Source organism: Lepisosteus platostomus, chromosome 13 (assembly GCF_059453375.1).
Source record: "Lepisosteus platostomus isolate fLepPlt1 chromosome 13, fLepPlt1.hap1, whole genome shotgun sequence".
NCBI classification, from domain to species: domain Eukaryota; kingdom Metazoa; phylum Chordata; class Actinopteri; order Semionotiformes; family Lepisosteidae; genus Lepisosteus; species Lepisosteus platostomus.
Window position 1 is genome coordinate 2564408 of NC_142623.1, and position 12711 is coordinate 2577118.

General features: G+C 45.2%; 1 protein-coding gene across 1 annotated transcript; it reads left to right on the plus strand.

Moving 5' to 3' along the window:
- Nucleotides 1-250: 250 nt before the first annotated feature.
- LOC148649610 (gap junction beta-4 protein-like) lies at nt 251-4148 on the plus strand. The gene is made up of 2 exons (XM_088602532.1): nt 251-406; nt 2221-4148. The coding sequence occupies exon 2, from the start codon at nt 2252-2254 to the stop codon at nt 2999-3001; it is 750 nt and encodes a 249-aa protein (XP_088458658.1). The 5' UTR covers nt 251-406; nt 2221-2251; the 3' UTR covers nt 3002-4148.
- Nucleotides 4149-12711: the final 8563 nt, after the last annotated feature.

The window sequence follows — 12711 nt, forward strand, 5'->3', positions numbered from 1 at the left end:
ACTAAAGCGGAGTGTCAATGAGGCTCCTTTTGATTTAATTCAAAACTTTTTATACGACAACTTTAAAGCATATTTGGTGTTGGACACTGTGAACAACCAAAGGGCACAGCAACTGATATGCAGATATTCACACATTTTGAACCCCGTGCTAGTCACGGCATCGATCTTATCCGCGTTGAGTGTTTCGGAGGTGACGGTCTGCGTCAGGTTGCCCAACCTCTAGGAGCTCAAAAATGGGATGGACCTACGCCAGATGGCCACACCTTTCTCTGCTGAGTTCCGCAGAAAGTCAACAGCCGAGCGAGGAATATAGTTACAGTATGGGGCAGAAGCTCTCCTTGGTCTGTCGTGTTGGGTTTGATCAACAACGTCTTCCAGCGCGTTTCTGATCTGTTCAATCTGCGTGGTAAGTAACACGTCTTTGGTCATTTGATCAAATGAGGTATCGAATACTTTATTTTGATCAAGCTTAATCTCTGGTAAGCGGCCAGTAAAACCCCGTGTATCACAGATAAAAGGAAAGTAGATATGTGACGATTTCTCACGTTTATGGCACATAGAGTTAGATGTGCAATAATGATTCTATTATTATGCTGCTACTAATTGTGACGATTGGCAATAAATAACGCCGTTTATTAGCATCCTAGAGAGTAAAATTCTCCGAAAAACATTATTCATGGGTTTGAGCGTCTGTCACTTACATGTAGTTATTTACAGTAAACATCGTACCATGCTTTAAATTCTTAAGATGCTATCTTAGAAAAACATTTTTTTCTTTGCTAGCTTGTCTACATTTCTACTTTTGTTTTAATATCAATGAAACGAAGAAAATTCATAAAGGTCGACTCAAATTTTTTTCTTTTTATTCTCCCGCTGAATGGCTTGGAGACATAGAACACAGAACCGATATAAACTGTCCAACTTGACCGCAATCGTTCGGGTCAAACCGGTGTTTTGAACAAGCTGTCCTTTCAAGTTTACGCCGCTCGCATTTTATAGCGCCGCACTGTCGTACGCTTCTTCATCAGCGCTTAGGAGACGACTGCACACCGAAAAGAGATTCAAGTCATTGGAAAAAAATGTGGAAATTCTGCGTGGAAAAGCGCACCACCACAAACATGACCAGTTCAATACCACTCGGGGATCAGAAATACTTAAAGTTGTAACAAATGTCTTCAGTCTTATCCGCGTAATGGCCAAATTTCTCCTTCCAAATGGCCTCCTAATAATCCCCCATCTCTAAACTGGCTTCATCACTCTGCTGTCCTCCTCACTGAGAGCTGGTGTGCTGGGAAGGTACTGGTTGCCATTGCACCTTCCAGATGGGGCTGCACACTGGTGGTGGGGATCCCCATTACCTGTAAAGCTTCTGAGTGGGGTGTCCAGAAAAGCGCTATATAAGTGTAAGCAATTATTATTAAAACAAAACTAAAGACTGTACTGTGACCATCTTTCCTGTAACTATATCCCTCGAATGCATGAGCAAAAGCCGAGCATGGATGTTTATTTCCTTCATGTTTGGATACAACATATATGGTTAATTTCCATTAAATGATAAATGGATAGAGAATATACAGGGATTTTGCAACAGTGGAAGAGTTCCAAAGCCCTCCATGGTCCAAAGGACTAAGTGGTTCTAAAGGAGGTGGAGACCTGGGTCAGGTTTTGGAAAGCTGTGATTGTATCTTGTGTGGTTTGCAAGGCTGCTGCCTGTTTCTTTGCGATTTTGGTGAATCAGTGCTGTTGATTGTTGGCTGCGGCGCACACAGGTGTGACTCTCCACCAGCCCACCCTCTCGCTGCCCCCTGTGGGACCCTGCACCTGCAGGGGATACTGACGGGGTGGGGGGCAGTGCTGGTGGAAGAACTATAAACATCTGAAGACAACCTGAACAGTTATCCGTCTTTTGATCCAGTGTTACGTTCTGCAGTGTAATAACTAATAAACCTTTGGTCTGAAGAATATATTCATCTCAATTGCTATGTTTGGGGAAAAATAACTGAATATTTTTTGTACTTGTGTTCAGTATACAAATGAGCTCCAGAACTGTTCAGCACATAACCCCGAAGTAGTTTCTTATTTTTTGTTTCTCATCTCCAGAGTTCTCTTCCCCCACGACTCCCAGGTCCAGCAGAAGAGTGGGGACAATCGAGCCGCCGTCCAGCTGGTTTGCCTCATCTCTCCCGCTGACTCATGCTCTTCCTCCCTGCTGTCCCACAGGCCTCGAGACTGGACGGACCCGGCAGCCGAGATGAACTGGGCGTTTCTCCAGGGCCTGCTGAGCGGGGTGAACAAGTACTCCACCGCGTTCGGCCGCATCTGGCTGTCGGTGGTCTTCATCTTCCGGGTGCTGGTGTTCGTGGTGGCGGCCGAGAAGGTGTGGGGCGACGAGCAGAAGGACTTCGCCTGCAACACGGCCCAGCCGGGCTGCCACAACGTCTGCTACGACCACTTCTTCCCCGTCTCGCACGTGCGGCTGTGGGCCCTGCAGCTCATCTTCGTGACCGTGCCCTCGCTGCTCGTGGTCCTGCACGTGGGGTACCGCGAGGAGCGGGAGAGGAAGTACCGCCTCAAGCACGGGGCCGACTGCCGCCTGTACATCGACACGGGCAAGAAGCGGGGCGGGCTGTGGTGGACCTACTTCCTCAGCCTGATCTTCAAGGCCCTGGTGGACGTCGTCTTCATCTACCTGCTCTACTACCTCTACGAGGCCAGCTACTTCCCTGCGCTGGTCAAGTGCAGTGAGGACCCCTGCCCCAACATGGTGGACTGCTTCATCGCCCGCCCCACCGAGAAGCGCATCTTCACCATCTTCATGGTGGTCACCAGCCTCGCCTGCGTCCTGCTCACCCTCTGCGAGATCGTCTACCTGCTGGTCAAGCGCTGCAGGGAGTGCTGCACCTCCATCAGGCACGGCCGGAAGCTGGCCATGGCCACCTCTCTGGTCAACGGCAAGGACAGCACCACCATGCTGGAGGTCAACACGCTGAAGGGGCACTGAGAGCTCCAGGGGCTCCTCTGGTGCCACCCTGTTCCCCCTGCCCAGGCGCCAAGTGCAGGAATGGACATTGCTGGACATCATGAGATATTCTGCTTCAGATGTAGTGTCCTGCACAGAGTTCTGAGGCTTATTGTCCTTCCTATGCTGCCACAGTCACAAGGCCACACTGCACGGTGTAAATTCAGCAGGGAGAAAGAGAGGTTGGTCAGTGCCTCTTTAGGTCTCCTTTCTGATCAGACGTACTCTTTAATGTTTCTGATAGATACTGAAGCCTGCGCCATGAGAATGAGTGAAGTAGGAGGGAAATCATTACTGAACAACCCTGCAAAGTTTATTGTGTACGGTGTGTTTTACCGAAAAATGCAAAAAAAAAAGTCCAGAGAGCTCACCTTGGTGTAGATATAAAGAATGACATTTCATTGTTTAGAAGCTGCCCCTAGGACATCAGAATGTTGAATGTTGCTCAGTTTAATTTGGTGTTCCATCTGCTGAACAATTTAGCTAGTGCCTTTTTTACAGTTTCTGAATGCTGAATTCTGCTGTTTGGGCAGAATGCGGTACTCATGAGGTAGCTGGCCTTTGTTTCAAGGAAAAAATATAATTTCTGAGAAATTTACTCGAAACCGTTCACTGCCTTTTGTAAAACATTTGGTCCTTCATGTGTGGCCCTTTCCTCTATTCTTCTGCACACCACTATTAAAAGCACATACCGGCTCTCCTCTCCATAGGGAGTAAAACATTATAAGGGCTTTGTTTTAATAAGCCATCGATGGGCTTTGTGCCACCCACTGACACTGGCCACAGTGCTGGTGCCCTGTGCATTATAACAGTTAATTGAATACAATAAATGAACTTCAATTCGTTGGGACAAAAGATTGAATATTCAGCATAGTTTTATAGGGCATATCTACTACGTCCTATAATTTATTTAAAAAAAACATTGTTTCACATGTAGGGGGTAATGCTTTTGTCTGCAATTGCATTCTCAGTATTTGGTATCAGAGGTTGCTACATGACATTGGAACATATTCTATCTACATTCCTGTATTAAATTATATATGTTAATAGACCATCTCCCTACATTATAAGCTCTTTTTTATGTATGTTTTACGGATACTGTAACATTAAACTCTTTACTTTCTTGTAATTGTTGAAGGCTCTGTTTTGCTCTTTAAGCTATCTAAGTCAACAGAAGAAGACAGGAAGACTGGAGGGAAGAATACCTGTTTGTTTTGAAACAGCCTTATTGTGCTGAATCTGATACTGATTTTTTGATTAGATGATGTTTTCTTAAGTGAAGTGTTGTATGCTTCCTGTTTTAACCAGTTCTCCCTGCACAGTGCAACACCCATATCAAAAACTGTGACAAACCCTGGAGAACACTCATGCCCTGTTATCTACTGTTTGATCCCAGGACCTCACCCAGCCAGATAAGGTTACAAAAAAGCTATTTAATACCCACAGACAGATGGGCTCTAAATTAGCAACTAATCTCTATCTATGTTCCCATAACATATGGCAATGCCTACAATTGATCACCAATCACATAAATTCTGTGTAATAAGCATTAAAGGTATATGACTTCAAAAGCAGTAAATAACTCCAAACAGATCTGCAATTTGAAAAAGCAACCTTCGAAAGTTCAATTCTTAATACATATTATGTAGGAAAGAAAAAGGAACACCCGTGTTTACTGCCAGAATTCAGATGATCTGGTATCTTGGGGTTTCGGCCAAATACAGTGTAGAGCCCCATGAGACCTTTTCACTTTGGTGGCTGTGATGTACAGGAGTCAGGACGCTGTCTTTCTCCAAACCTGTCTTGTGCAACTCCAAAGATGAGGGTGTCTGTTGAGAATTTTGCTGCTGCTGTCTGCCGTTGTAAGCAGGAATGCGGTGGCGTGTTTTACTTGTCAGGCCAGAGGGTGTGCTTGCCCCGTTTATCTGTTGAGACTTGCAGTTTCCTCTGCACTGCTGACTCAGGCACAGAGGAAACCTCCCTCTTCTTGCCCAGGACGTCTGTGTTCAGGTGCTGTATCTTTCATGCTGCTCCCTGGATTACAAAGGTGAGTCTTATCTGATGCACCTGCCCTGTAGAACCTGAATAGCTTAAAAACTCAGCCCTTTGAGGTCCTGGAAGTATTAGAAAACAGGATAGGTGTTTCATGTTTCATTGCTGAGTTTGCTGCTTTATGCTGTAACTGTGCCCATTATGGTGATGCTACTGTACAAACACCACCTTCCTTCACTTAAAACACTTGATTAATATAAAGTAAATATTTGTCTTTCACATCCAGTACTACTCAAGAACAATTTCCCATTAGATTGCACTGTGAAAATAAACCTTTTTTATCTCAATGTGTGTCAGTGCCTCTCAGAAAAATTCAGAACCAGTAAAATCTTGCTTTTCCACTGTAGGCAAGCTACCCAGTCAATCAGAAATAAATCAGATGAATTTTTTTTTTACCTGTAGATCATACTATCTTTATGTCTTCTTGTTTCCTGCTGTACTGTGCTGGGTAATGGCATACAGGACAAAAACCTAATACTGAAACTTACTTCCCTCACAGATGAAAAGATGAAAAGGAAACGTACTAATTGCCTTGACAGAGTCCTGAAAAGACCCAGAGTCTCCAGGAGAACATCAGCAACACAGAAGATGATCCCCACAATTCCTTCGGAAGTGCGAGATTTCCAAGAACAGAAAACAAGATGTAAACTGATTACCTGTAACTCCTGTGAGTTTGTTTTTGAAGATATCACTCTTCAGAGAGTCCAGAAAGCCCAGCGGAGGTCTTCAAATTGAACAGTGAAACACAAACCGGAGGGCATAGGTGGAAACGACTTGTATGTGGAAGCTTAACTGGGAGGCAGTTTTTTAAGTGCTGTAGGAGTATGGAACAAACTACCTAGCCACGCTGTGGAAGCCGATACTTTTGTGAGCCAATAAATAGGTGAATAACATCCAAGGAATGTAATAACTACTAACTACAAAAAGGGCTAGTTATTCTAACATGTACAAAGACACGCTGGTGGGTTACTTGGCTTCTGGGAAAAGTGGCCCTGGTGTGAGTCTGGCGTCCCGTCCTGGGTATCCTGCCTTGTGCACGTTGTTTTCAGGATTGGCTCCAGTTCCCCTGCTGCCCTGTGTTCCATAAAGTGATTAGAAAATGAATGGATGGGCGATCAGGTGTGAGCGGTGAGGCAGCAGTGAAAACCTCCACACCATGCTGCTGCCCTAGAGATGGTAAATGGGGTTATTTGAGCTTAAACATGTTTAATACACATTGCGTCCTTTTCTGCCCCAGTTGGAAACTGCCCCTGACCTCAGTAGCCCTACAGTCTATGCATCAGCATGCATGTCAGCAGGCAGGAACATTAGGTTTATTAGTACAGAGGTTGGAGCGGGAATCTGCATCTCAAAATCATCTCATTTGTGAATATAGGCCATATTCTGTTCTGCATTTTTCTCTGAAACAATTATAGTCGGGTGGGTATGCACCCCCTTACTATCCTCACATTACTCACAATATTTCTCTCATGTATATAGATTAAAAAGAATCTATGTATTCTGGGTCATCATCTCTTCCCCTGGTACAGAAAATGGATGCTGCCCTGCCAATATCACAAATGAATCAGATGGGAATACAGATTTAAACTTATAATATATATGGATTACAGATTTACCTGTAGATTCATATGATACTTTTATCATGTTCACAGCACACACATTTTATTTTGAATTGGTTTCCTAAAGGTTGTAACTGACTGATGAAATTATTTTTCCCATTATATCATGCCTTTGGACTGTCTTACAGCAGTTACTGTCACTGCTATTTTACCCAGATGTTTCACAGTTAACTGATGTTACCAGGGAAACTCAAAACATCTAAATGTACAGCAGGACAGAGGTGAGCAGAGTCACGAAACACCCAAGGATGCAAGCAGCAAGCCCCTGGAGAACACAGCGATAACCTGGACTTGTCGTCATGCACAGGACTTTTCATCTCCAGGGAGGGAAGGGTAACAGGGAGCAGTAACTGAGATACTCCTCATTAGCAAACAGGTTGCATTGAATTGCCCACTATCAAGCTCAAAAGTATCAGTGAGCCACTGGACTCCGTCACCAGCATATCTGGAGCTGGTGATAATGCTGACTGTTAAGGAGAAGGCTTAGAGGAATAAGGGGGTGTGATGTGTACAGTCTGGGCATTGCTAATTGGATTCTTCGACAGTGAGAAGACAAGACTTTAGATTAGCAAGCCTAACACTCCCGCCCTGCTGTACTGAATGGTATAATTTTGCTGCCTCACCAGGTAAATAAAGGAAGGGCACAGGGGAAGGTCTCCTAATCTCACAATTCCCACACACAAGGACCTCCATCTGTTGCTGAAACTGGCAATAAGGGGCAGATTACATAATCAACAAATAAACCAGTGCAACAGCATGTGGGCTCGGACCGTGCGCGGCGCTGGAGGGGCAAGACTCCAGTCGCTCCCTGACCACGGTGCAGCAGGCTCAGCAGGCATCTTTCGTGAGCAACTGCTCGACACCTGCAGGGATGACAATGGAGAACTGGGTGAAGCAAAGTGTGATCCCACAGAGCAGACCTGGGACGGGCAGGGAACAAACAGGTCAACACAGCAACTCTGAGCACAGGTGGAAATCCATTAGATCAGCTGTGATATTTTATGGTAGGATTAAGGCAATTCGGTGGCATCGTGGCACCGAATCATTGCTGCATCACAGCACTGAGACTCTGGCCTTAGGTGCCATCTGCACGCTGCATCACAGCAGGAGCATCCAGACCCCTGGAGTAAACCATTCCCACGTAGACGCCTATGAGTGACTGTGAGGAGTCTTCTCAGTGCCAGAATCAGCTTCATCAGACTCAAAGCAGATGTCATTTCTACCTGAACTGACCCAGCACAGGAAAAATAATTGTCATAAAACCCAACCCATCTCATCTGAATCCAGACATGCTCATTCTTATCAAAGGAGTGGAGATATCTTCTCCATGGAGGACTTGATCAACTTATCTACAGTTCAAATTGATACGTCAAAGCTAATGTTAAAGTCACAGAGTGAAATATTTGTTTTTATTCAAAACAAAACAAGTTAAATACTGACATGGGTCCTTTTGCATACTCTACCTGGTCCCATCTAGCCTTAGTTTCACAAATAATTTGATGACTCTGTCATGTTGTGGTAGAGACTGGCTCTTGGAACTTTAGACATCTTGGATCCCATAGAGAAACGTCATTCTGTGGGACACAGAGAAGAATCAGAACCAAAGTACCAGAAGACCGGACGTCTTGATGTGAAGGATTTAAATGCTCACCTCTCTCTGTAACAGGCTCGTGACCTGCCCAGTTATGTACCCACTGGTCCTGCAACTAGCAAACCTGCACACTGAGTCCATTTGTCCACGGATGAGGAACAGCAGTGAAATTCTTGACGTCTGATGTGAGGGCTCTTTTAAATATGTCATGGGATGTGTGCATACTGTGAAGAGTAGGATATAGAATAATGCATGTTTACGAGGGAGGTTTATTGGTACACAGGCTGTGATTTGGTGCTGTGAAAACAGGTTACATCCACAGAAAGCCATGGCTAAAAGAAAGCATGCCATCACTAAACAGAACAGTTCAAATGAAAAAGAACCGCATGTGCTCCTTGACTGCCAGAGAAGACGTTAGGGGTCACAGTGTGGGTTGGGGTTAGCACTCTTCCGATGTACTGACACGAAACACTCAAGTACAGGGCGCCGATGTCTGTGTTAAGAGAGCAGCCCACGGAATGGCAGTCAGGGAGAGACGTTTCTGAAAAATTTCCAAGATGGAAAACAGAATAATTAAGCTGCTATAGGGCACATAGTTGATTTGAAAAGCACTCGCAGGATTGCACCACCTCATGCCTGCAGGCCGTGTAGTCCTGATCATGAGGACAACAATAACAGAATTCCATCCTGCTCAGCGAGTTGAGACAGAACATGGAACTCGTTGCTCCTCTTCCCCTGCCTTGCTTCACGGCCCCCACCCCTCCCCCCCCCTTGAGCAGATTAAGGAGGCACACAGTTCAGGTATTTCAGGTTCATACAGTACCTTCGCTATCATCCCCCAGCTCCAGCCTGCAGCCTGACCTGCAGCCTGTGATGTTGACACACATCACTAAAACCTTTGCTTTTCATTGCTATTCGCAGGGAGTCATTTGCATTAAAGGCTTTAGGCCTAGAGTCCTGCTGCAAATGGGAATCCGGCTCCTGAAGTCTGCAAGGAGATCCTCACAATGGAATTAATCAGGGCAGGGATCTGGGGAAGAGCTTTTGGGTGCATGGCAGGGTGATGAGACTGGGGGTTGGAAAAGAACAACCGACGAAAAGAAGGAATGTGCAGACAGGGCCTTGTGTATCAGCCTGCAGTAACAAACCCCGGTACAGATTCTCACCCACTGCCCCTGTGTTGAGAAGTACTGTAAGACCATATTATCTGTACAGCAGGGACAGTGGCCTGGTTTTCCCTTGGCTTCTCACACATGTGCACAAAGTGGCATGCGGAGCCGCTGTTGTCTGCATGCCTAACGAGCAGCAATCTGCTGTTGTGTTTTGTTGTGTGGGATTTGTTTCAATCTGAATTGCTTGACACTTTGGAGTGTCAAGCCTGTCAGTCTGATTTGCAAAGACAATGCTTCTCCCAGGGAGCTAAGCGTTGTGACCTGCAGCTGTTCTTACCTGCCAGTTTGTGGTTGGCTGTTTACTGAACTGCTGTATTCAGGCAATGTGGTACCAGGAAACTGACTAAAAACAAGAGAATCATAATTATATCCTCCTGTTTAATTGGGGTCGGCTGCTTTAGAGCCTTTTAAAGCCTGATGTTTGTGACATTTCGCTGACCATTACTGAATAGATGAATGGTCACAGTTATTCATACTTTATACTATTATACTATTACAGCTTAAAAATATCAGAATCAGGGAGTCTAAAGATCAGCATTACATAATCTAAGTTCTTCCAATGTATTTCTTTTTTAAAAAGATGTAAAACTTTTCACATGAGCTGGCAAGGTCTTTCTGCAGGTGGCACTTGCAGCCACATGTCGTTACCTTTCCTGGGCAGAGGCCCTCTGTCACCAGTTCCAGGGAAGGGACATGCGGCAAATGGGAACACTGGCACTGGCCTGTTTCCATCCCTCCCTCCATCGGGTCAGCTCTCCACTCTCTTCTGCAGGGGGTGCTCTCTGCTGTAGCATCCACCACGGACTCGCCAGGTTTTCCTTTGGGGAACGGTTCGCCCCTAGAGGCCTGTTACATGGTGGAACGCTTCAGGTGAAAATGAACTGCCATCTGCGCTTCAGTCTCTAGCTACGGTGTTTGGAAGCTTGGAGGCCCATTGTCTTTGGTGCAGGTTCAGCCTGATACTGTGGGGTAGTCTGTCTGTGGGCCGCAGGAGCAGACAGAGGCACGTGGATGACAGTGTGCGTTCACTGTTCATAAACACGGAGCTAAGAACAAGGGAACATCTGCAAACGCGCAGGGTGCCCAAACAAGCACAGGCAGGCAGCTCACTGCGCATTTCTGTCCAGCGGTCTCAGTCTCCAGGCTGAGAGGCAGGAGGCAGCGAAGAAACAGGCCTTCATTGGGAACCCTGATTAGGAAAAACAGTTTGTTCCCATCCTTCGTGCCCAGGAAAACAGAGCAGGAGAGCGCTGGCAAGCTGTCTTCCTTTATCGTGGGGCAAATTCTAAAGGGTATTTTTTTATTTAAACAGGTAAACCGTTACCCAAGGAAGCATACTGTGACATGCAAAATATACATACCGTAAAATTACAGTAAAACATGGTGAAGTGTATGGTATAGCAAGATATAAACCACAGGAAAAATGGTCAAACTAATTTTGAGACCCGAAATGAATCAGTGATCTAAGCATGGTAGAGCTTTCGGCAGCCAGGAAAACTGGACATGTGCCATGCAGGGTACCGTGGTAAATGACCAGAAGATGTACAGTGTTCCGTTATTATAAGACACACCAGTTACCAATCAAATACCACGATAAAGCAGGGGCCCCAGTTCTATAGCCCAGCAACAAATGCCACTGCTGTAGAGTCTGTGCGAGTGCTGTCTGCACAACAAAATAATTCCACATACAGCACATGCCGACATACAGGGGCCTGTCGTGAAGAGACAACATTTCTTCCCTATGTTCTTTTCTTGCTATACTAAGTGTGCGTACTAAGCTTTGAAACCGTTGGGAACGTCTTCATTCCTAAAGAACCAATCACACAGCACACAGCAGGGTGAAAACCCATGGGTTCGGGCTGAGTAAGAAAGGAAGAGAAGACGGAACGTTTGCACAATGATCTCAGTTACCGGTAACTTAACTCTCCTGCCTGAGCCAAACCTGCGTGGTGGGAGGAATGGAATATCAGCCAGTACTTCATTTAAAAGGCTCACCTAAAAACACACACACATGAAAGAGTGCTTGGCAATCAAATGTGAAGATTAGCCTCACAAAAGATCTTATTCACTCATGGGTGTGGCAGAAATCTCACCATCAGACACTGGGGCAGGTTTCGGCAGGAAAAGGGGAGCACATACTGTAGATACTGTCAAAGGACTGAGACGCATACCAATAAACAAAGCCAAACAGATCCAGGGAAGATAGAACCTTTATGGTGAATTGTGATTTTGTTGCCTAGCTTCCTGCTGAATATTTTCTACTGTTTTTCCTCTTGAATTGCACAGTGGTTTCATATGTCAGTTTTCAAGTGCTTCATACTAATACATCAAGAAGAGATTGTTAAAAACACTGCATGCCGCTAACCAATCTTTGATTGTTTAGCAGAACTCTGTCAGAAGTTTAAACACAGCTAATGAGCATTCAGCCAATACATTTTACTGAAGTTATTGAGATTTTCTTATAAGTCAGAAGTATCACCACTTAGTGCCACTGGAATATTTTGCTGGAAATCCATTTCCCCCCTTTTAGTCCTCATTCTACTCATGCTCTTCTAACAACACAATGGTGTTATAGAGAGTTACAGACATGGAATTATTACAGTAGTTTACCTGGAAGAGAATGACAAATTATTTTACCTCTGGAGAAGGACATTTTTATCTGAGGAATTATTGGGGTTCACTTTTGGTGCGTACCCCCAGTTTCCAGGTGTCCCACTAATTTATGGCTGTTTGTGGTCATTATCACTATTTGACAAAACGACTGTCAGGCTCCTGGGCACATTCTGTGCAACTCCAGAGGATTTCAGGAACAGGCAGTGGCCGAATACTGCCCCCCAACTCGAGCCCTGTTGCTCCTTGTAGGAAAGGGGGCTTTTGGGCAAGGGAGAGAGTCAGTGTCTGCCTCTCAGAACTGATTCCACGCAGAGTGACCGACTGTCAGAGAGAAACAGAGTCGAATCACACAGTACAACTACCAAAGGAACTGAAGTCTGCATTCTGATGAGGGTAACTGCAATGCTTTTCTACTCAGTTTTTTTTGTTAAAACAAATGTCACTGCAAAGGCGTATAACATACATGAAGGAATGGAACATCATTTCACAAGTACAATATCCGTGCTATCAAAAACAGCCGTGGGTACCCTATTCATTTTGTGTGATTTCAACTGGAGCCTCGTGTCTGCTCGTGTGCAACTTTCGGTGATGATTAAATATTGAACATCCATGCCCAAGAAGAACGATCGGTGTGAGAACGTGGAT